Consider the following 26,371-nt stretch of genomic DNA (forward strand, 5'->3'; position numbering starts at 1 on the left):
CTCTGTCTGCTGGAAAGTATCTTTCCAAGTTTCATTTCTTCACCATCACCGCATAGTTATTGCAATTCATGTCTTTTGTCTCATGACATCTGTTCCCAAACTCGTACTGATGTCTTGTCTCATTAGTTAGTAGTAGCTTAAGGAACAGTTAACCCACATGTACCATTAATATGCTGCCCGGGTCAATCCTGTGTTAATTCACGCTGCCCAACTCATTTGTTGGGGATCACATTCAAACCAGCAAACCTGAACATGGTACTGTAGGACGGAGGACGATATGAATGCATGTTTTTGTTAGGGTTTTCAAATTGCTCCAAAATGGACAAGCTAACTCGTTTTCTGTTTGTTTGTCAAGGTACTGAACAGTTTCAAGAGTTGTGGTTTCCGTTAAGGTGAACAAGTATTCGATGTTGATGAGAAAGTCTTAGACCATACAAAGGTGCTGTAATGTAAGGTATGCCAGTGGAACAATCATATAAATAAGGCAGCTATTAACATTACTTCTAGGTGTCTGTTTTGTCTTGCATCCTCACTTGATGCAATCATGTACGGGTACCAATATGACAAATCTCCTGCAACATATTAATGAGCATGACTTGTCATCCTGACACTTTACGAGTCACCAAAATCATTCAAACAAATTCTTTAAAAAAATGATTGTAAATATTTAGGATAGATATGTACACATTATAACCAAAATACAAAACGTGCCACGGACATGGACATGTCTTGCCACGGACATGTTTGTGGCATGGATGACCCCTGACCTAGGTGCATCGTCTCGTGATGAAATGTGATGAAATATAGACTGGACATTGGACAACAACATTATCCATAGCAATCATCAATGCATTAGACAGGCACTGAAGAGTGAGATAGATTTTTACTGTTACTTTAGCTGGTTGGGAGTAAGATCTGACCACTGTGGTGCATCGGTAAGAATGCAGTTAGACCTGGATGTTCTCCTCAATAGTGTGTATTAATCACCCTGGTTTCTCACAGCTTAACTGTTTTAACACTTGTATGACATAAATTATGAAGTATTTACAATTGTAAATTGTAATAACATCCGGGACTTTTGGCCTGGCGCCGATAAAAAATTATGATTGCCTTGCTGTAAGAGCCACACATGGGTTATGAACTCGGATAAAGTGTATTTTAATTACCAAACACTAATCCCTATGAAGTCCCTGATTATGTTTCAACACGTCCCCATGTTCTGTTTTTTATATTTGTGAAATCAGTCTCAACCAGCCCTCTTCCTTCTCTCCATAAGGTCAACTCACCCTCTGGGTACAGAGAAAAACTTCACTGCAGTGAAACTTTTTCCGCTCTGCCTCTTGCTGTCTGTCAATGTCTGGTCCCTTCTGAATACGGATGAACAGATCATTACATCCCACCTTAACACCACCACTACAACACAAGCTACTTGTACTACAACAACATTGCACAGCCTCCACACTTAATTAGCTGCAGCAGCAGGTTGTGTTGAACAGAAGACATTGATCAGGCTGAGTCTGGGGAGATGAAACGGAGAGAGAATGGAACCGACCTGATCTGTCTTTTAATTCGAATGAAGAGTTTTTTTGTAGTTTAGAAAGCAGCCTTCCAGTCTCCTCAGACCACTTCAATTTACAGACAACGGAGAACTAATAACTGGAGAAACAAAGGAGAGGAGAGAAGGATGGGAGGGAACAGAGAGAAAGAGAGAGAGAAAAAAATGAGAGAGTCACTGGTTTTAGCTGTGAGTTAGAGAGAGAGAGGGGGAGAGAGAGAGAGATGGAGGAGAGATGTGTCAAGGGGGGAAATTAAGGACAGAGGCTGAGAAAGCGGAGAAAGTGGATGATAGGAAGGTAGAAGTTGAGGAGAGAGAGGAGAGGATGACGAAGAGAGACATGGACAAAGAGAACTAGAAAAACTGCAACTCGCCTCGGCCAACGAGTTGCTACATCTGTTTGTTCAGACTCATAATACTATAGTGAACGACTTTGATGGAATTTTATTAGCATCTTTTGTGAGGTCACAGTGACCTTGACCTTTGACCACCCAAATTCTAATCAGTTCATCCTTGAGTCCATGAGAATGTTTGTGCCATATACAGTATAATCAAATTCCCTCAAGGCATTCCTGAGATATCGTGCTCACGAGAATGGGACGGACGGACGGACAGACAACCCGATGCCTCGGGCCACGGCTGTCGCCGGAGGAGGCATAAAAAGTAGGCTAGTGACAGAGCAAGAATGTGTGTGTGGGTGTGTGTATAGAACCAGGGTGAGTGAGGGAGACGGAGAGAGAGGGAGAGGGAGAGAGAGAGGCTATTGGAGGGAGAGAGAGGCAGGACACGAGGAAAATAATGGGAAGAGAGAAGGAGGGTTGGAAAGGAGAAAAAGAGGGGGAGAAGAGGGAGGGAACGAGTGAAAGAGAGGTGGTGATTGTAGATGTGTGATGGAGGTGAAATTGGAGAAGAGTTTGTAAACTTTCTCCCACCAGGGACACGCGCTGCCGCAGCTGCAACTCTGTGTGTGTGTGTGTGAGTGTGTGTGTGAGTGAGCGCATTTGTGTCTGTCTGTGCGTGCATGCGTCCGTGCACATTGCACGACATGCATGTGCGCACATGTGTTTTTGCTTACGGTTGCATATTATGTCTGTGCACACAAATGCACAGATGTCTACGTGTGGTCCTTTATGTATGCACTGGGGCCACACATGGATGTGTGAGTAGTAGTACGTACAGTATAAGCCAAGGAGAAGCAGAACTAACTGATTTCTTTTGGGGGGGAGAGTCCCTCCCTCCCCTCCCACTGTCCCACCCTCTCCCCTACCGAGTCCTGCCCCCTAGCCCAGCCCAGGATCCTCCCCGCAGCAGAAAGCCAAGGTCCCATGTCTCTGTGAGTCCATTCAGTGAGTCGGTCCCTCTGAATGGAGAGTCTATAACGCTTGCAGAGTTACTGTGGAGGACTGTCCCGAAACATGAGAGCCCTGCGTTCAGCCTTCTGCCTCCTCTCCCTCACCTTGGTCCTCTGGTCCCTGGGCCACGTGCACGCAGGTACGTCCCTCACAGAGCTGCTACTGTCCTGACACAGCACTGACACGCTGGCACACACACATGCACTAACACGCAGCCACTTATGCACACAAATACACATAGGCAGACACACGCACACACAGACACACACACGCACTGACATACCAACTCACACGAACATGTCACACAGACACACACGAACATACATACACATGTATAGGCACACATGCGGGCACTTGCACTGTACATATATATTATGCACACAGGGTAATACACACACAGATATACAGTATACAGGAGTGCACACACACACTGGTGCTAATACACACTGAAACACACTCACTTACTGTACACACCCGCATACCTGTTCATGCACTCTCACTTACTGAACACACCAACAGCATCCACACTCTCTCTCTCTCTACTGCCAGGGAGCCACTATGCAGGGAGAGGAGAGGAGATCAGGTCATGGTCCCTCTCTGGGGCATCCCTCATCGGGTATAAATCACAGCTATACTCCAGGCTGATGGGTTTTCCTTTCAAACTTAGCACCTACTCTGCACTGTATCCAACCAAGGACACATACTGTACAGTTGTAGGTGTGTGTGTGTGTGTGTGTGTGTGTGTGTGTGTGTGTGTGTGTGTGTGTGTGTGTGTGTGTGTGTGTGTGTGTGTGTGTGTGTGTGTGTGTGTGTGTGTGTGTGTGTGTGTGTGTGTGTGTGTGTGTGTGTGTGTGTGTGTGTGTGTGTGTAAAGATGCATACTTGAGTCCAGGGTGAATTGAGTGTCAGTCATACTGTATGTAGTGAGGAATGTGTTGCACTCCATGGTGTGTCCTCGCTCCACACTGCCTTCATAGCTCTTCAGCACGGTGTGGTTGCCTGTGATGAATCTGTCTGTATAGGAACACAGATGCCAGCAGTGTGGAGACATCACAGTCCAACTACTGGTGTCATGTTGCTTTTTTCTATTCCTGTGTGTGTGTGTGTGTGTGTGTGTGTGTGTGTGTGTGTGTGTGTGTGTGCACGCGCACGTTTCTATGGGTCTGTTATTAGGGGCAGTAGTGAGGTGGTAATGGCACTGCAGTAGGGCAGGGGTTTTCAACAGGTGGTCTGTGGACCACTGGTGGTCCGTGAAGGTATTGCATGTGGTCCCTGACCATGCATTTAGTAATGAAGGAAAGTGAAAGATTTTAATTTTTATTCGAGTTACTGGGAAGTCGGGGGTCAAGAAAGGGAATTAGAATCTCAAGAAGGGGAAGTGTACCAGGTTGTCCGATTGAGTAATCATTATTAAGAAATGTGCCCAGAAATGTGTCTGCTTACTCATACATAAGCCCTGGCTGTAGGGGAATTAGGAGCATTAGTGAGGTGGTGATGGCAGTAGGAGCAGTAGTGAGGCGGTGATGGCAGTAGGGGCAGTAGGAGCATTAGTGAGGCGGTGATGGCAGTCGGGGCAATAGGAGCAGTATTGGGGCGGTGATGGCAGTAGGGGCAGTAGTGAGGCAGTAAGGGCAGTAGTGTAGTCTCGCGTTGAATATCGCTGCCTACCAATCCTCTGGATACATCTAAATTCATTGTATGGGCTTGGACGGCCGGCGAAGGCCCTCCGTCCCTTGCATTGGTTCTGCAGTGCAGTTTTTATAATCTCCAAATTGTTACCACCCACCTCTAGCCCACACAGAATTAGAGAAGATATGAAAGCGATAAAGGAGACTGAGCTCAGTCAGAGATAAAGGAGTAAGAGGGGTAGAGGGATGGAGAGAGGGTAATGTATGTAGAGTATATGAAAAAAAGCATTATGTGTATTTTTGCACGTGACTGTGTGTGTAAGCGCGTGCGTACGCGCGCGCGTGCGATTGGACTCTAAACAGAAGATGTTTGGGTTGTCATTGGGTTGAGAGATTGCATGCAAATGCCAGTTTTCTCTCTGTACAGTATGTGAGTTCTACTGGCTCTTCATTAGAGATCCTCAATGAATTAATTATGAGACAATAATGCTCAACATACCAGCTAATGTTTATTCACATCATGGAGAGAGATGATGAGACTCACTCTCAAGTCTGTTTGTTCTCTGAATTGCGAAGCTTAGAGAGAGACAGATTTGCATCCCGACACGGCATTTGAGCACCACTATAATCTTGTGTGGTTGTCGCTGTGGTAACGAGCCAAATAAATATGGATTTGGGCTTGCGTTTTATGTCAGTGCATCTGCAATGCACACTCCTTGTTCAGGAGGCTGGCAGGACGCAAGCCGCCGTGAACACAAGTGACTGCAACAAAGATGAATAAAGTCCGTATTTGGGAGGAAAATATATGTGGTAGAATAGTGGTGGTGGACTGTTTGACCCTTGGCTCACCCTGGAGTTTAAACACATTGCTGCTCGGGAAGGAATGGAGATGTGACAGTTGGTGTACGTCCAAACAAGACAAATCAAGCATGTTTATAAATGTGGAACAGAATGCACGCAGCCTTTTCTCCTTCTGTCTCTCTCTTTACAGGTTTATTTAGGTTACAGCCAAATCAACTATGATGGCGTCAGGATTTCACTTAAGCATTCTCATAAGACATAAACAAGCCGATGGATACACAGGTTCAAATCATCACTGTCAGGCATAAACTTGTACGTCCAAAACCGTTACTTTTCAGGAAATGAAAAAAAAAAAGAACCTGTGCTCCAATGGATCCAATGGAGTTATCATTTAGTACTCAATTATTATTTAATACTTTTCATTGGTTAAATATTTATAAAACCCACAGACAGACTTAACCACTTTCAACCCAGCGTCCCAATTTTGGGCATGTCATTATAGGCAAAGGTTTTCAAAAACGTAACAAATTGTGCAAAAATAGCAGATCTTTAAGCTCGCAGCGTGTTGTGAGCTTATAGATCAGCTATTTTCACTGCTTTTGCACGACATTGTTGTACTACAAAGTATAAAATATTTGCATAAATGTTTTTCCTTAAACATTTAGAGTAGCCAATAATTGTTTACCCCCTTTTTCTCCCCTAATTTATTCGTTATGCCAATGAATTCCTCCCCACACACATTTCTGTGTTGTCACTGCTGTTGTATCCTACTGACTCACCTGCCAGTGAGGAGCCCCCACCGGGAGGACGTAGGGCCTTCATCCTACTCAACACTCCCTGCTGAGAGGTGCCGCCCCCAGCCCGTAGGAGTAGCCTACATGCAATGACCAATATCACCCTCCCCGCCCGGCTTCCCACCCCCGAACACGGGCCAATTGTGTTTGCATGACCGTTTTATGCCTGACCGTGACGATACAGCGCTCCTGTGATAATTTTAAATCAAATCCCGTACAGTAAAATTCCTCCACTGAGGAGGTTACTGTGTTCTTGATTTCCATGAGTGTTTGTGATGCATACACGTGTATCTGTCTAGTATTACAATACAAGATTATAGATTCAAGATGTAAAAAGGTGCATTGTTGGCAGTTCACACTGAACATAATTATGTTCACACACATGTGCCTGATGGCTCTTCCTGTATGAGTTAATGCACAACAGAACGCACGCACGTGCGTGCGCGCGCGTGTGTGTGTGCGTGTGCGTGTGCGTGTGCGTGCGCGTGCGTGTCAACAGTCACTGTTGTTTTCTATGCTCAGTGGTTGTGTTCCAGATGACAAGAACAGTTCAATTTCAGGACTGCCAACTGCAGAGAGGCAGAACTGCAAACCGTGCTCACAGCAGACAAAATGTACAGAAAACATATTTGACATCCTAAATGAAAACAAATTACAAGTGGTACAGACAGTCTGGTTTATGATTTAAGAGTTGAGCATAGCTCAGTGCCATGGGCTCTCCTAAAAGCAATACGGGAATGGAAACGTGAACCCTGCCAGTGTTAATGCCTTGCGCTATCCATTGCGCTACATATGGGAGCTGAACCTTCAGTAACCTTTATTAGTATCGGGTTTTGCAGATGAAGACCACACAGCTCAGTAGAATCAGGCAGTCTCCTCAGGCGACCTCTATCTCATTTATCACAGAGGTATGGCACAAACTAGATTTAGTAGAACCTACCTCCACCCTCCTATCTGTCTGTCTGTCTGTCTGTCTGTCTGTCTGTCTGTCTGTCTCTCTCACTCTTTCTCACTCATTTTGTGTGTGTGTGTGCGAGCGTGTGTGTGCGAGTGGCGAGTGAGCGAGCGTGTGTGTGAGATTTTTAGGAGAGCATGCCACAGCGTTCCTCTCCTCTCAGTGTTTGTGTTCCTTTGAAAGCCCCACTGTGTATATCTTCATATCTTCACTAACACTGGGCCACCAGTGACTAAATAAGCATCCTTCCCTTCACTTCTGAAAAATGCATTTTCCCGGTGGAACACGTGGTTCTCGTCTGTTTGATGTGTTATCCTCACCCTGATCCGACGTCGCTTCCCACTGCCATGCGAACGCGTAGAGGAAGAGATAATCAAAAGCCCCTTGTTCTGAGACGCCATATCCTCCCCTGGCAGAGGATCTAATACCCACAATTCACTGTGTGAGGCTGCTCACACATTTATCCATCTGTGACCAAAACAAACCAAAGGTATATGTCTCCTTTTTGGTAACTTTTTTGTTGTTTTATTCTTTTGGTCAAAAGATGGATAAAATGTGACTGTTAAAATTCTTCTATTTTGTCTCAACAGTCTTTAGGAGATTATGTGTAGGCTATTGGTATTGTTTGTTATTTGGTAATGGCTTATAGGTAATGGACCTGCTTTGTGAAGAATAGCCATTTTCCATCTGTGATCTGCTCCAAACATTGAAGACAGACAGACAGACAGACAGACAGACAGACAGATATCGTTGTTTTCGGGCGGAAACCTTGTTTCAGGAAATGGATTTATGTAGTCACAAGCTCTTGCTAATACTATTCATTGGTTAAATATTTATAAAACCCACAGACATAAGCACTTCCAACCTGGTGTCTCTATTTTGGGCATGTCATTATAGCAAAAATGTTGCTGATATACGACTAACTAACTAAAAAACATTAATTATGGGAAGGTTTCTGGTTGACATCGACGATATGCTGGCAGGCAGTGAGACAGACAAGTAGGCATTCAGACAGACAGGCACAACCAGGCAGTCAGACAGGCCAGCAGCCCACACACAAACCTCATTTTATCCCTGGTTGTATACACAAAGGAGTTCTTGTACACAAACAGAAGGCCGGGCATTATCCTGAAGAGGGAGAAGGTCATAGGGCTCTCGTGGACCCACCCCACCCCCCCACTTCCCCCGTGTTGGTTTAACCTCATCAGTGTCAATCACATACAGATGGGCTCCAGTTCACAGTTAGAATACTGGTGATCTAGTGTTGGCAAGAGTGGCTGTTCTGCTACAGTAAGGTCAAGGCTCAAGGTTTCTTTATTGTCATATATTTCGTACGGGTACATAAGTGTAAAATTCTTTCTCTCATCTTATCAGCTTCAATCAATCCCCTGTCAACGTGTTTGTGAGCAGCACACGCAGCTCTGCCTGCCTCGCGGCTTGGAGGTCTTTGAGGTGACAGTAGAATTGAGGACGAGGCTGTTTGAGATGGCCGAGTGATGAATGGTCTACACCCATGTTTCTAGACACTAACTGGCAGAGGTGGGGACTTGGACTCGAGACTCGAGACTCGACTTGACTTGAAGTCCCGATTTTGATGACTTTAGACTTGCTTGACCAAATCAAAAATAGACTTGGACTTGCTTGGGACTTGAATGCCAAAGACTTGAGACTTGACTTGACTTGAACGCTAAAGACTTGAGACTTGACTTGACTTGAGCCCTCTTGACTTGAAAATTCAAGTCTTTTCAAGTCACTTTCAAGTCACTTAAGCAAGCCATAAATGTTTAAAAAGTGTGCATCAACTATAATGTTATTAGTCAGAAATCCCGGCCGTCAGTGACACCTAGTATAGTGTTGCCAAAGCTGCTTATTTACCCTAACTTTTGGACAAACTTTGGCTTGTTTTTGGCTTGTTTTTGGAAGTCGGTTCGCTTGTTTCTCTCCCGATATTGCACTGGCCCACATGTTGCACGTTACCAAACAAACAACACACCGGCTTCACTCCTGCCGTCACTGCTGGAACTGAAGCCAGGTGGAATAAAATGTCAACTCCAGCAGTTATAGCTTTCGGTTTTAAAGATTACAAGGTGGAAGACAAGACGAGAAAAGCAGTATGCAAGGCAAGACCTATACTTCACATTAACATTACGGCGTGCTAAGAGCAAACTACAGTATAACCAGTGGTGGAAAGTAACTAAGTACATTTACTCAAGTACTTTACTTAAGTACAATTTTGACTTATTTTTTACTTTACTGAAGTATTTGCAATTTTCAGTACTTTACTTCTACATTACAGTCATTTAGCAGACGCTTTTATCCAAAGCGACTTACAGTAAGTGCATTCAACATAGGTAGGGAACGAAACTACTAATCACCAGAAGTCCTAAGTGCATTTTCTGCAAAAACAAGCAACCAAGAGTATACCTACTGTAGCACTAAGGTAAAAGTGCAATATATCAGCTACCTACTTCTACTCAACTACATACATATCAGAGGCAGATATTAGCCTACTTTTACTCCACTACAATTATTTGAAAACTTTAGGTACCAGTTACTTTGTAGATTTTGGTTATTAATACAAAACATACATTGACCACTTCAGCGCTATATACATTTCCTCTTCTACCCTGGATTTGAACGCGGTTTCCAGTACAATTGCTGAAATTTCACCATTGTGATAATAGAGCCTGCCTGCTTGATCAGAGGATACACTGAATTTGTGTCAGATCCTGTGTCTAGGTGAGACATGGCCTTTGACATTATCTAAATGTCTCAATAGAAGAGCAGGGAGACAAAATACAACCACCCTGATTGTATAAGTTATATTGTAGTAACATACTCTACCATACAGATTGTACAAAATTACATTATATTCATTAAAAAGGGCCCTTTTAAACCCTGTCCTCAAGGAGGAAATTAAAAGTACAGTATCTGCGTTCTGTTGGCCTGGAAGAAACCTTGTTTTAAAACAAATGCAAATTGTGAAAAATGCTCATGATTTATGTAAATCTTTACATATCTTGAATTAACATTTTGACTTGTTTGGGACTTGAAACAAAAGGTTAGGACTTGTGTGGGACTCGAAACAAAAGGTTAGGACTTGTTTGGGACTTGAAACAAAAGGTTAGGACTTGTGTGGGACTCGAACCAAAATGCTAAGGACTTGTGTGGGACTCGAAACAAAAAGCTGAGGACTTGGACTTGACTTGGGACTTGGCTGTGTTGACTTGGACTTGACTCGGGACTTGAGAGCAAAGACTTGAGACTCGACTTGGACTTGCAACATAGGGACTTTGTCCCACCTCTGCTAACTGGCATGTTACCTTTTTCAAACATGCAATTTTATGCAGTTCAAAGGACATGCTTACTTACTGCAACGGCGATGTAGTTACAGTACACGGGCAGGAAATGCTGCAGTCATATACGCATTATCTTCTGGGAGCTGCCCAGTACGCCCACAGCTCTGGCCCATTGGTCACTGAGCAGTCCCAATGCGGCAGTTGACGTTTAAGTGCCTTGCTCAAGGGTATCTCAACAGAAGCTTTTTGAGTGGGGGGTCATCCATTCCCCCTTGGTTAGATATTCCCAGCCAGTCCAAACGTTCGAGCCAGTGACCTTGGCGTCACAGCATGCTGACGCTGCCTGGAGTGGAACGATATAACAAATTATGGGATGTACCAAAGTACCAAGACTTTGTGCATTAATACTGTAACACCCTTTACTTTACTTCCAACTCTGAGATTTTATTGCATTTTGTCATTCCATAGGTCTTTTTCCAGTCATTGTTGTTTATTAATTGTCTATTTTGTTGATTCATACGGTATACAATATCCTACTTCTCTGTCGCTACTGTAGAATCAACAACAGAATCAACAGAATCTGTACTGTATACCTACTTTTGATGACTGAATCAACCAAATGTGGCCTCAGTGATGCAGAGGGTGTCTGTCTTATCTTATCTCATTTGTCAATAGTTGTTTCTTGCAACAAAATCTGGCAGGGCACCCCATCACCACAGTGAAACATTAGCACCTCCCACAGTATAAGAACTCCAACGTCTGTGCTCTGTTCAGTTGTGTTGTGTTTGGCCTGACATTCACCCCCGCTGTGGCACAAGCTGATCACGTGCCTGTTCCTCTTTGATAAGGGCTGTTGTGGAATTTAGCACCCTAAAACCCCAAAACTCCAGAGAAATTTCTCATCACTGAGAAAACTGCCAATTTTTCAATAAGCAGGAATTATGCATGAGCAGATGTCTGATACGAGCTGCAGCCTCTGTGCTCTGCTTTTTTCTTTTTCCTTTTTGGTTTTTCAGAAAACATCCAGTATTATCTCCTGTCCCAACAAAAAGCTTACAGTTAAGTCGAGTCATTGTTTCTCCAATCTATCAGAAAGCCCCTAGAGACCTTAGAGCATGACATTAATAATGAAATGATTATTAATTTACCTCTGTATTATCTTTCCTAATGGGTTATCATTGATATTACCAGTAGTTAATATTATCTGCTGGTTGTTTTTCTAAATTTTTACTGCATGTTATCACAAGACACAGAATACGATCTCAATCTTAGATCTTGGAGGGGGGAAACCACTTTGAACATAACACCACCCCAAATGCTGTTGGCCTGTGGGTAGTGGTACAGATGAGGTCTGTGTCACATTTTACTGATCTTATCCTGTACTCTTCCCCTAGTGACACTGTTCAAAAGATCATGTCTTTGGGCTGTTTTCGAAAGTGGTGAGGACTGATTTTAATGACTAGCTGGTTTGAGTTTGAGTTTTTGTTTTATTTTATTTGATGTTACTTTGTCTCCGCTGAACAGCACTTCAAAGACTTGTCTGCAGGACTAATACAGGAGGAATACATGATAAATACATCTACTGTATAATACATACTGTATCTCTGTATATTCTTGATGAATTGAATACATAGGAGCCCCCGGGACTTTTTGTGTTATCCTTTTAGCATTATTGTATAACTGTACCACTGTACTTTTTTTGTTAATAAAGTATTCAATCAATCAAAAAACAATAGTGTATAATACAAGATAAATACATAACTAAATTAATGTGTGCGCGTGACAAGACATGACTATTGTCGTCTGACTGCCTCAATTGGAACTCGTGTCTACAGGTAGGACGTTACTAAGGCTACTAAGGCACATGATGGAGTAGTAACATTTATTCCCAGGTTGATAATATAGTGGCAATGCAGAGTTTGCATTTAAACAACATATTGCCCCAAATAACTAGCCTCTGCATCAAGCTTTATTTTTCGATAAACATGTACTGTAGCTTGTCCTTGATTTCAATTGACTTCTACAATGCTTACTGTGAACCTCTGCAAAGCAAACTCCTAATGTATGACAGATGCATGAGTTGATGAATGAACGAAATTAGGACCTCTACAAGGGCTACTGTTGTTGTTGAATAAAACAGCTACCCTTTGCTACTCTCCATCACTGGAAAAGCAGGGTGAATCATGGGAAAATGTTTCCAGCTCTAAGGATGATGACTCATCTCAGAGGTTTTCCACTCCAACATCTGGCCTGGTCCTGCCTCCATCGCTGACTAACACAACCAAAAACTAAGGCTTTAGTCAAGATATTGTCTTGTTTCCACTGACCTAATATAGACAAAACAACAGCAGTGAAGAAAATGACTGACTTTCTCTAAGTATTGAGATTATTAAGTGTTTTAAAGAATGCCCACTGTTTGATGTGAAGTTGGTCTCTTTTCTGATAAGGAAGCCAGTTGGAAAAATGATTTCAGGGAGGCAGCAATCAGCTTATCAAGGCTTGATCCCCTGATGACGGGAATGTTAGAAGTAGTTGAGAAATGAATGATTAGAAGAAGAGGAATGGTTCTGGCACTGAGAGCAGAACCGAACATTAAAAATAAAAAAATCTACTTTGAAAAATTGGAATTGGATGTGATTTGTTTTGTTGGTATTTCATACAGTACATGACATAAAATTGCTACCCACAGCTTCACCGTTTACCCATGCAGCTCTTCAGCAAACTGCCACTGAGCCAGAGATAAATGTGCTCCTATTTGTTTGAAAATCCACGTCTTTTTTTTCTACGTTTAAAGGTAGGGTAAGTGATTTTCTTTGGCTAAAATAAGTGTTAAATAGCTCTATATTCTGATAGTACTCATTGCTATAGAGTGTTTGTTCAGTAACAGGAGTCTCCATGTCTCTCCAGCTCTTTATTAAACAAAAATACACTTTCAGGTCGGGATACCAATTGTATCCAATCAGAATAGAGAACTCAGTCAGGATACAGATTAAAAAAGTGAGATTGGAAGTGATGGCACAAATAAATGAGCAGACAAAATTGGAACTGGATCACTATCAAAATGAAGCTGATAAATGGGTACTCTCTCCTGATTGGCTGAAATTGTGTCACCTACCTGAAAATGTATTTTCTGTTTATTAAAGAGCTGGAGAGACAGGGAGACCCCTGTGACTGAACAAACACTCTATAGCAATGATTCCTATCAGAATATAGAGCTTTAACCTTTTAACCAAAAAATATCACTTACCCTACCTTTAACTATACATTTAATTGTACATGGTGTACAAGGTGTGTTTGAACAAATACAGACACGGTTGTGTGGTTTCTGCAGATGCCCAATTCCTCAGGAGTTGCCCACTATTAATAGTCTATGGTTGTGGTGGTCAGCTTCCAGGTGTGACTATGTGGAACTGTATGGGCGTATGATGAAGCTTGGCGTTGCAGTTTAAGAGCATCAGCCTAGTCAACATTCCCTGGATGAAAAATAAAGCTACAGTCAATGAGCCATATTGGTAGCTCCCATGTGAAATGAGTCATAGTTTTTAAAATAGAAGAGACTGGCTCCAGTGAGAGGGGAGACTCCCCGTGGGCCCTCAGGGATCGTGACTCATAAACACAAGGCCGGGGTGGCTAATCATGAGACGTCTCACTGCTAGCTGTCTCATGCTCTGGAATAGTTTGAAAAGAAGTCTGAAAGATTTGTCTTCTTAATAGCCTTTGATCCAGTAGACTCCAGCTTGAGCTGCTTGTCATCTGCTTTCTTAAAAAAGGCCATTATTGTTTTTAATCTTGTGCTGTTAGCCATTATTCTACATTAAGAGTTCATGTCTTTATTTTTCTAACTTTTTTTTATCATTACAAAGTGGCTAAAGTGGCTATAATCATAATAGATTTGTTCAAAAAACTGCATAATTGTACAAACTACTACTAATATTGACAGTAGACAAAAAAGTTTAGGCTTGAACGAAATCGTTTTGTCTTATTTGGAGTCGAGGTAAGGGCTGGGTGGTGGTGGTGGTGCTGCAGTCATGGGCAGGGCTGGGGCCTGGTAGTGCTGCAGTCATGGGCAGGGCGGTGGTTTGGTAGTGCTGCAGTCATGGGCAGGGCTGGGGCCTGGTAGTGCTGCAGTCAGGGGCAGGGCGGTGGTTTGGTAGTGCTGCAGTCATGGGCAGGGCTGGGGCCTGGTAGTGCTGCAGTCAGGGGCAGGGCTGGGGCTTGGTAGTGCTGCAGTCATGGGCAGGGCTGAGGCCTGGTAGTGCTGCAGTCAGGGGCAGGGCTGAGGCCTGGTAGTGCTGCAGTCAGGGGCAGGGCTGGGGCCTGGTAGTGCTGCAGTCAGGGGCGGGGCAGGGCTGGGGCTTGGTAGTGCTGCAGTCATTGGCAGGGCTGAGGCCTGGTAGTGCTGCAGTCAGGGGCAGGGCTAAGGCCTTGTCATGTTGCAGCAGCAGCGGTAGAACAGGCTGGATAAATATAACCATGCCAGGGAATCGTGGCAAAACTGGAGCCTCACAGAGAGATGATGACAGAGGGAGGGGCTTCAGGGTGGAGTCCTGTCTGTGTGTGTGTGGGTGTGGGTGTGGGTGTGTGTGTCTATATGTGAGTGTGTGTCTATATGTCTACATGTCTGGCTCTGTTGTGTCGTCATCTCCCTGCTTATGGAGTCTTATAATAACCAGGGGAAGTGATGTATCTCATGAAGCCGTGCTTGAACTGACTTACTAAGGGTTCAACCTCCCTCAGAAAAACACCACACACAGCTGTCCTGTTCCACAGTCTGAGACGCACGTCCCCATCTCTCCCCTCCAGACAGTCCCTGCATGCCATCTGGCTTTTCTTTCTTTTTATCTTTCGCTGATGACATTTGTGAACTCTATCACGCAAGCTGGTGCAACAGAGGCACCCATTTAGCCTGGATTGACTTTTCCCATGTTACTTTGTTCAAATGTAGATCCAGCAGAAGCAGCCTTACAGTGCATGCATATTGGTGCCAAGTATAATGTATCATTTGTCATTTGCTGGGTCTTCTCACCCAAATGGCCCATATCCATGTCTGGCCACAGACATTGAACTGCACAGATAATGGAATGTCTGCCTGTTTTGTTCAAGGAAACGAGTGACAGAAGGAAACATTTTAAAAGCATCATTCGGAGAACAACGAATCCAAGACAAGCAGCGAGTGTGAAACTTCCCCAAGTTTTAACAATAACATCTTAACTCGCCAAAGTAAACAAAAATATCTTGCCAAACCCCAAATATGAAAAATGACAGGAGAGATCAAGAACGAGGGAACTGCCCACATTTCAAAATTCTCCGGATTATGCCGGTATTGATTTCAGTATCAGCTCCCCAGAGAATTGTAAAGTTCTGGAATCGAGGCCAAATAGGATGTATAACCACGTACGAGGTACTTGGATGCCAAAAATGTTGAGTGACATTCCACAGTTCATCTTCAAGGCAAAACTCATTTTATGTAAGATACCACAGAGAAGAGAATTTTCTATTGAAGCCTTGCTGATGACGGCTCAGCTTGTGTGCATGAAGGTGTAAGCCTCCATATATATATATATATAATTATACATACACACACAGACTCGTGTCTGTCTGTCTGTCTGTCTGTCTGTCTGTCTGTCTGTCTGTCTGTCTGTCTGTCTGTCTGTCTGTCTGTCTGTCTGCATGCCTGGCTCTGCAAATATGTCTGTTTATCACACATTCTCTCAGTGTGAGGCATGCTATTTGCTATACTAAATTCATGTATATCTGTAAACAAAAGAATGCTATCTGTTACAAATATGTAGAAGCTAGCCGGCAAATGTATAATCATTACATTCATGTTTTTTTCTTTTTATCTTTTAATAATTTGTGACCCCATGAAGGAAATGTTTACACAGGAAAATAAGTTTTTAATTTTGAATCACAAACGGCAACCCAACACCAAAATGGGGCCAGTACTTGGTTAAGAAATCTCTGGAGAGTAGTTCATTTGTGTGAGACATTAATTTATGGCCCATAAATTGTAACAGTTGCATGGCAATGAGTTTTGGGTTGAGGCACAGAATGAAAAAGAAAATAATTAGCCCTGGGTTTTATGGCTCCCTGACTCCCATAGACAATAGTATGAGTATACCAATATTAGGAAAATTTGCAAACCTACACTGTTGCTTTCTACTCCATTCCCCCATCTCTCTCTTTCTCTCTCACACTCTATTGCTTTCACCTTCACTATGCCTTTCTCTCTATTTCTATGGAATCAGATTAGTCAATAACACCTAATGCGAAACATATAGTATATATATATACATATAGTATAGTAACTTAAGTAACTATAAGTAACTTAGTTACTATAAGTAACTAAGTACTTATAAATGAAAAGGTGTGTTCACAAGGTGTATTTTGCTGCTCCACACAATATTTATCAACTCAAATAAATGCAAAGCAAATCCAGAGAAACAATATATATACTTGCTTAAGTGCTTAACCACTTAAATCCAGTATACCTTGTGTGGCCGTGGTCCCCCAGGGGTCTGTACTTGGCCCCTATTTTCCCCCCTCTATACCAAATCTCCGATCTGGAAGCTCTGAACGTGTTACAATGTGTCTCTTTGTGACACAGTTTGAACTTGTAGTTGTAGATTTGCTATTTACACTGATATAGTTGCCTATTTTTGCAGAATGTTTGCCTATTAGACTTGAAAACCCTGAGGAAGACTTCACTGTTGAAAAGTTGGTTTCATTTTAAAATAAACTTTTTGCATCGTGGCTAAGTGGCTGTGCGGCCTCATCCTTTGTCAATACTGTTACCTGCCGTACGTGGCCAGCACCTCATCAACACAGGTGTGCGCTCCCTCCTTCTGTGTTTGCCTGTCTATTTGACATGCCCAGAATAGGTACGCTAGGGTTAATGTGATTCATTTATCATACTGTATGTACTGTACATACAGTAAGTGATTAAATGCATTTGTGATTATTGAGACTAATCAGGGTCCAATGTTCCATACGTCGGTCTCACTCTTTCTCTTTCACTTTCTTTCTACCTTGTTTTCTCCCCAACTCAATCATCATTTCTCTCACTTTCTCTCCCTTTGAGAAACAACTATAAACTATCGACGGGTAAGAAATAAATCTCCACAGAAGACAAAGTGCTCATGTCAAAGCACTGATTTGGTTTAGGTTTCATTATACTTGACTGAGAGAGAGGCTGCTGTAGAATTCAAGCTTTGCTACTTTGTTTCAGTTAGATTTATTTTTCTACACTGAGCAATCAGTAGAGAAGATTTTTTTCGTTTCCCGACTCAGCGTTTTTCAGATCTTTGATTCTTGGAGTTGTAATGTGTGTTGACATTTGCCAGGTTCGTCACCATGGTAACATGATCTATCTCGGCAGATGTTGGTACATTAGTATCTGGGGAGAGCTGGAGTGAAAATTAAGTAAGAGAGTGTAGATTTTGTGCAGGTGTTATGTGTTATAAATGTTATCCATGTTTGCACGATGTCTTGGTTGAATGAATACATGTTGAATCCATACAGTATTTATGAAAGTGTTGTTTAGCTTTAGTTTAGCTTGGATTTTAAGAACAGATTTTTGTCTAATGTGTTTCCCTTGCGTTAAGGCTGAATAATAAGGATTAAGCTTAGACGTTGAAGTATTATGAGATGAACATGGAACTTTGCTGCTCTGAGGTCGATAGTGTAGAAGTTTAGATTTTAAAAGCTGGCCAGAATTCATAACTTTTAATACAGGAATCTATCTATCCACTGAAATACAGTCATTCTGACTTCAACCACTGGAATATCTGCTCTCCCTTAAACTCTGTCTCCATCACTGAATCGATTTCACAGCTTCAGCAAGTTCTCTTCGATGCAGAAATGATGTCTTCCGTTTTGCTCAGGGAGGCTGTCTCATGTTCAGCAGGCTGCAGAGACAGAGAGTTGGGTAAAGTTTTGCTCCTGTCACCCTCTAGTTAGAGGGACAGTTATAGGAAAAGCATGGACTTGGGTGACAGGATTCATTGAATTGTTATCTCCAAAGGAGAGAAGATTCTCTAATAGGCCATACTGTGAAGTTCATTGGGAGGCTGGAGCCTAAATCCAGATTTATACACCGTTGTACGTAGGATTATACATTAGGCATAACTCTCTGAGATTTCGAAAAGTGATCCAGTGTGTAGCTACTGGCAATATGTTCCCTGGCAATTAACAAAGGAGTTTACTGGAGTTCATTCTGACGGTGAGGCTGTTGCATCTCAATACCAAACACCACTTGAGCATTAGTTTAAAAGAGATTTTAGCTTGATCATCTTAATTGAATTCAGCACATAATATACATTACAGAGCCAGAGGAAGAAAATGCTACAGTAGGTATTCAGTCTGGCTCTTGATAAAAAGCACTCAAAGAGTTCAAAGCAGTGCTATTGTGTTTGGAATTATTTATTGCATGTGAAGTGGAGCCTGAATTGCTTTTGTAAGAGAAACGATTTGGAGCTGTGCAATCAGTCATAAAGACCCTTTGTTTCGTTTGAGTGCGCTACAGACACAACTCTACAACTAATCTGTTCGTCCTACTGTACAAAGTTATACACAAGGTCCCATTGGCTGCACACAATAATAAATGGACATGTTGACACTTTTGTTACAATAACTTAGGCTACATTATCTGCTGTGAATGTGATATGTGCCACTTACAGAACAGCTTTCACACTTTTGATGAGACAATTAGTGCACTTTATTGTTATCTATCCTATCTCTCTCCACATCACCAGCGGGTGATTGGATGCTTGTGTCTGTCTGTGGGAGTGTTATGCAAATCCTTCCCAAAAGCACATTCATTGGCCCAATTTCTCTCTGTTTGGGTACTCAGCTGCTGATCCACTCCTTTATCCTTAGATTGCTTCTCATTTGATTTAATCACTGTTTTAAAGCTTAATGAATGAAATGTTTTTTTTTTGTAGTAGTAGTATGAGGTGGTCTCCGTTCTCTTCCATTGAGAAATTATGACACCTATTGGTTGACTATGCCAGCAAAGGTATTTGAAGCAGACGGCACTGGACACTACTGTACGCTGCCATATTATTGTAGTTCGGATATTGTTGCAACAATGGACATAAAACCTAGGAATTGTAGCTTTAAAAAACATTTATGAAAGGGAAATATGTACTGTAAGCCGCATTGTCATTGTGGTATTGGTTTCTATTCATCTCCATTGCTTCTCATTCAGCACCAAAGCCAAAGGAAAATGTTCATGTGTGTGGACAGCAAAGTTTCTGTCATGTCATGTCGTATCGTATCGTATCGTATCGTATCGTATCGTATCGTATCGTATCGTATCGTATCGTGCGGTGTTGTGCTGTGTTGTGCTGTGCTGTTCATATGTGGTCTCTGAACATTCCACTGTGGGCGGACATTTTGGAATTACTTCACATTTCTGATGTCCATAAAATACCTTTCCAGTGCCTCGGTAAAACAGAGGAGTCTTTCTAACAACAACATGTTGTTTCTGTCCTGCATTAATACTGTATACAGTAGTATACATTTTAGACGTCCCCATTATGTATAAATTGAGGAAGCAGCAAAAAGTGGAACCTCTGTGAAGTACACTAGGACTTTCCCAGCAAAGTCAAACAGAAGTGAAATCCAGCACACTCTGGAAGAGAAACATATTCCGTATTCCTGCGGATCCCAGAGAAACTCAACAGAGAGCATTACTGGCACAGAATGGTTAGCAGTTACCTGACTTTGCCGTTGTATGTACTAGTTTGCATTCCTGAGATGCTCTGTTGCGCTCAGAGGATAGTCTGGGAAATGTAGCTGTAGGAAAAACTTTTGTTTCTTGTAGTTTCACAGATTCATTGAAGTTTGCAATTGCAAATACCAGCTCAGATGAAAACAACACGAGAAAAATGAATTGCATAACATTTTCAACAGTTGGCAGCATTTGAAGTTCAAGTTTATTCCACTGCAGTTCCTGGCAAATAAAAACAACATGTCATCGGCAAGGACATACCGTCATTTACAGCACATGTTTTTTTGGAAGTTATATTCTAGAAAATGACAGATATGGAAGACTTGATGGAAGCCATTCACTGAATTATAATCTCCAGTTTCCACGTTTCCCCCCACCTTCACTGTTATGTGCGTTATAGGGTCGTCGCCGGCCGCATTATCTACACATCATCAAAAACCACTTAGCTTTCAGGCTATGGAGTCTGGAACATTCTGTCCTGATTGCAGACCACCACCAAACACACACATGTGGTTTGGGTTCCATATGGTGAATGTTGGGATGTATTGTTCATTCTGAACCTCCCGGCGTCTCATTGCCATATTCTGAGCATGTGCAACAAGAGTATTTGGCAAACGCTCATGACCTGTGTCACGTCATCCCACCTTTCATTCTCTCTCTCTTACTCCTATCTACTGTATACCTTTCATGTGTTTCATTCAAACTGCTGTCGCTGCTATGACATTTGAATTTACCTGTAGAGATCAATTCTCTAACGGTCTATCTTATCTTATCTTATCTTATCTTAATCATAATATACAAAAGCCCAGAACACTCTGTTCCCATTGAGGAATGCTGCAATTCTACACAAACTAGTGCTGTGTGAAAACACACACACACACACACACACACACTACACTAGCATCCTCTCTGTTTCACACACAATCTATTTCGCTTACACATATACACGTTCTGACTTAGAACATATGGTCTTGGTTCCATATAGAGTGACTCACTGGGAGATCGTCCATCACACTGGTTCCCAGGATGTGGGATAATGGTTTTACCTTGACCAACCAACAGAGACCCGTAGAGGCCATAAACTCAGACGGTGGTTCCCATTCTGACCCCAAAACTCCACTCGGCAGCTCTGAGGTCATTTGGAAACAACGTACTGTAAGCAGTTCTGATATAATCTGTCTGCAGGGAGGGAGGAGAGGCTCGGAAAAAGTACGAGCCAACTGTTTTGATTTAAAATAGATCGCATGGCGGATTTATGAATGAGGCGATAACTGTGACCAGGTGTCCTGTGTAATAAAGTCACAATGCTCTCTGTGAATTTATATAAATTGTACAGTATAGCCTGAGGGTGTAATGTGTTACTTTTCAATCAAGTCCAAACAGTGCCACTGTTTTCTGTTGTACCAGGTTGATAATGATCTTTTTTCTTTTTTTTTGCTTTTTTTACCGCCTTTTTTCTCCCCAATTTAGTCGTTATGCCAATTAATTCCCCACACACATTTGTGTGTTGTCACTGCTGTTGTATCCTACTGACTCACCTGCCATTGAGGAGCCCCCACGGGGAGAACGTAGAGCCTTTGTCCTACTCCTCCAGCCCAACACTCCCTGCTGACAGGTGCCGCCCCAGCCCGTAGGGGTGGGCAGACTTTTACCACTGCGTCTGCGCCACCCGAGGGCCTAAAAAAAGAGATAATGATCTTCACATGGTGCCCCGGATTTAAATTAGCCCGTGATTGTGATTAGATGGCTAGGGATAAAAGCAGCAGGGGGGTCTGGAGAACCAATTATATGAAGGCATTGAAACTTGGTAGGAGGCCTTGGTTAGAGTAGCATGCTCAAAACTAGAAGGTTGTCAGGTTGAAGCTGGGAACATCTGGAGTAGAGAAAGTGCATAGAAAATACTCTCCCCTCCCTCAACAAAACTACCACTTAGGTGCCATTTAGCAAGGCACATACAGTAATCTCCAATAGCTCGAGTAGAGATTCTTAGTGGACAGAGCATTTACTTTACTTTCTTTTTTTTCTTTCATGTGCAGTGAGTAGAACTGCATGATTGTGAACCAGGGTGGTGCAGAGAAACAGCATGTCTGCAAAGGTTCCTAGATAAATAAAGGGTAAAAAATACAAACGTAAGCTTTAGTTAACTGCCCTTCCCTGCCACACCCTTGACTACGAAGCCTGACTTCACTGACTTTTGGTGCTGTAGAAGATGGTTTGGGGAAAGTGGATTGAAAACATGAGGTGAAAATAAATAATCTCTTTCATCATTGCCACTTAAACAAGGAATCTCTGGTTTTGGTCTTTGTGTAAAAAAAAAATTATAATAAAAAATAGCAAGACAAAGCCTACCCAGGCTGTTCTACACTGTGGCATTTGATTTAGCCAACTGCCCTGCTTTGCCCTATTTCACCCTAGCTTAATCTTTCGGCTTATTTCTGTTTCTTCAGACATTGAATAGTAGAGTATTTAAAATGATTTTTTGGGGGGGGGGCGTGTGTCCTTAGTCGACTGCCAGTCGACTATTGGCAATTAGTCGCCAATCAGATTCGACTATACAAATCCTTAGTCGGGGACAGGCCTACCTGGCTGCCTCATCACACCGGCCGTACGGACACCTGAGCATCACAGTTTGTGTAGCCTTCATATACAGTACATACATTATATAGGCCTGCTTACACATGATATGAACCTCAGGCCCCCAACCGTGTATGCACCTCTTGCTCACAGATGTCATATATAATGCATGTAAACAGCGTAGGTATACAAATGACGCCGACTGTATACAAAACCTCCAAATCAGGGTCAGAGCCATGACAGTGCTAATACACATTGGTTTGAGTCTCTACACACTCTATCTTCTATACGTCTACACACACACTATATCTTCTATACTGTATCTGTGCAGTGTGACGCTCCTATCCAAACACCGGGGGTTGGAAAACCACACAAAGTTAAACACTGCGATGTAAGAACATCAGTCACACATACCGGCCTTTGGATTCAGTTACTGTACTCTGTTCTGAATGCCTGCTTCATCCCACAGGGCTTCAACCCAGCAAATATCAGGCACATCTGTTGAACATATCACTACTGTCGGGGAGAAAACCCGTAACTGGTCCAGTTATCAGTTGTCATTTTTGACATACAATGAAGACATTAGCCTTGTGTTCTTATTGAAAGTTTCACACTGATGTTTGTGTTTTGTTGAATGAGTTTGATCACTCCTTGGGTGCTTGTTAAAAAGGAAGAGATTTCAGTTATACAGTCTAATTTCTAGTATGACTTCAGTACTTTTCCTAAACCTGGTTTCTGGTTGTCACCAAGGTTACGACGCCCAGGATGAGATCGACTAATTTGGCACAATACCAGCGTGATGTCATAGCATGACGTCACATCTCTAGATAGATACTGGCCTGAATATTCCAGAACGCTGGAATGCCAGATATTTTAGAAAATTGGTTCTCAAAGTGGGGTCCGGGGATCCCCAGGGGTCCTTGGCGGGGTACCAGGGGGTCCCCAGCTATTATTGTATACTTTGGCTATTAAAAAATAGCAGATATGGAGGCACGGTGGCGCAGTCGGTAGCGCTGTCGCCTCACAGCTAGAAGGTCCTGGGTTCGATTCCCGCCGGGGACGCTGTGGGCGCTGGGGGCGTGTCTTCTCCTCCGCGTCATCAGCGCCCATACCCTAGGTGGGGTTGGCGAAAGGGCCTACTCTGTGTGGAGTTTGCATGTTCTCCCCGTGTCTCCTAGGGTAGTTAATACCCTCACAAAAACATGTAGTAATCCTGGTCGCTATACCGCCTCCCCCATGACAGCCGGGGCGCCTGACGGAGGGGAAGGGAACTGGTTGGAATAACGTGTTCCTTCCACGCGCTACGTCCAACCAGGGAAACTCCCCCCTGTCAGGTGACAAGAAGGTCAGTTGGCTCTCATGCCTGAAGGAAGCATGAGCTCGGCCCTGGCCTCCCTACTGTGGGGGACTGGTGTAGTGCTGGTGTAGGGCTGGTGTAGCGCCCAGGATCACTTAGGAAATTGGCACCGGGTGAAAAATATGGGTTACAAATATCGCGGGATAAAACATTTGATAAAAAATAAAAAAATAGCAGATATACAAGCTCATAGCGTGGCACAGAGTGCCGCTCTATGAGCTTGTATTTCTGCTATTTTTGAAAAATAGTGAAAATCTTTCAATATTATTATATATATAATATAATATATATTTTTAAAGCCAACATTTTTAACTCAAATCTTTGCTTCTGGGGCTCCCTGGAACAAAATATTTTGAGATGGGGGGGGTCAGAGATAACCGCGAATTGAGATTACTGTGTAATCTCAATTCCTTACTACCACATACATCGAGATTGAGCCTTACAACCTCAATCGCCAGAAGAAACAATATCTATCCTCAGTTCTAACTAGGGCTATCCCAATACTATCGATATTGTGGACTCAAGAGACGATCTCTCTCCCTTCCTAAATCAGCCTTAAGGAACATTACACTGATTCTTATCCTAAACAGCAAAAGTGATAGTTTCATCACATCCTGTATACTGGTAAATTGTTTATTTTTTGCATCTAGAATGCTTTTTCGCTACAATCAGTCAGGCTCTTAGAGACCATTATCATAATGCACAGCCCCCATGTCTTTATTTATTTGTACTTTTAACTGGTAATGTTTCATTACGTTTTGCCACTTTTTAATTATGTTGTTATGATTAATGCATCCTATATAAGCCACCCACCAAGTCAAGGTCATTGTAGGTGAAAACTTTTTGCCAGTTAACTGATAGTGCAAGCCCTCCTTGTTGTAGATATGTGTTTTCCTGTCTGACAGCCAGCTGGATGCTGGCAGTGTCTTTGGCAGAGCCGAGATGAGAGTCTCAGTGCTTCTGAGAGCAGTGTTCATTAGCAGTCAGCAATATGGACTGCTTCATTTGTCCTGAGGAATCCAGCTCTCCGCCCTCAGAGTTCACATTTTATGCAACAAACAGCTGGGAAACGGTTTGAAAGTCACAAGGCCAGAACTCATTTACATCTAAATCACTATCTCTGTCTCTAAAGTTCAGTCGATGTACAGGAGTTTGTCTTGCTGACTTTGGTGGAGAAACTTTTCTGATCATGTGTGGAATCGTCATTTGGAGGCACATGGTTCCACAAACAACAGGCCTCACATTCAACTGTGAGAGAGTGACATTGTAGGTAGATAGATTGCTCACATTATGCTATATGTATATATTCATATATATGTCCAACCCCAGAGTTCAGAATTAATACAGCAAACAGCTGAGTGCCAAATGGGTCAGAACTCCTTTGCACTAATTCATTTCCACTCCCATGACAGCAGAGCCGTCTGGGAGAAATGCCCCCGCATTTCTCCCAGACGGCTCTGCGCGACACCGCTGCCCTCTGTGCTCTATGGTAAAGAGAATGTGTGTTGAGAAATATCAGTTTATTTCGATATCACTTTGGAAATCAGAGCAACTGTCGCAGGGCCGCAGGAAGGGTAGTGCGAACGGTGCGGCCGCACAGGGCCCCGCACTTGGGGGAGCCCCGCAAAAAAAAAAAAGCGAAGTCGCGTGCATCCTCACGCGCGCGGTTTTGGGCGGATATTTCCGAGTTTTTGGTGGTTATTTGCGGTTATTACTAAACGTGTTTTTTTTTTTTTTTTTTGCAGGGCTCCCCCAAGTGTCGGGCCCTGTGCGGCCGCACCATTCGCACTACCCTTCCTGCGGCCCTGCGACAGTTGCTCTGATTTCCAAAGTGATATCGAAATAAACTGATATTTCTCAACACACATTCTCTTTACCATAGAGCACAGAGGGCAGCGGTGCTCGATAGGTTAGAGTAGCATGCTTGGCTGGAAGGTTGCCTGTTTGAACTTCCCGGACCGGCCAGAAAAATCAGGTCATGGAAGTGAATGAGCAACATGCGGATGCTGCCGACTAATATATACAGTCGGTATTCGATTTATTTTGAGCAATCAATCATTTTGTACATGGAGGGTTGTCATGGGTTTGTTAATTGATTGCTCTCTTTCTCCGGTCCCTGTTATCAGAGTTGAAGATGTCACAAGAATGAAACGTACCCCTTTTTTATGCCAATTTAGTTGTTATGCCAATTAAGTCCTCCCCACATATTTCTGCGTTGCCACCACTGTTGTGCAGTACTGGCTCACCTCCCATAGTGCTTCCATCCTACTCCTCCCGTTCAATACACACCACTGACAGACGCCACTCCAGCTCGTAGGAGTACA

The 26,371-nt window shown here is 43.0% G+C and overlaps 1 protein-coding gene across 1 annotated transcript in view; it reads left to right on the top strand.

Moving 5' to 3' along the window:
- The first annotated feature begins 2,907 nt into the window (after positions 1 to 2,907).
- Positions 2,908 to 26,371, top strand: part of cspg4 (chondroitin sulfate proteoglycan 4) — a 106,989-nt gene continuing 83,525 nt past the window's right edge. Inside the window, exon 1 of the mRNA XM_080438468.1 lies at positions 2,908 to 3,046. Coding sequence (XP_080294594.1) covers positions 2,971 to 3,046 — 76 coding nt within the window. The 5' untranslated portion in view covers positions 2,908 to 2,970. The remainder of the gene's footprint in view (positions 3,047 to 26,371) is intronic.

Source organism: Gymnoscopelus braueri (genome assembly GCF_963280865.1).
Source record: "Gymnoscopelus braueri genome assembly, chromosome: 9".
In the NCBI taxonomy this organism is placed as follows: domain Eukaryota; kingdom Metazoa; phylum Chordata; class Actinopteri; order Myctophiformes; family Myctophidae; genus Gymnoscopelus; species Gymnoscopelus braueri.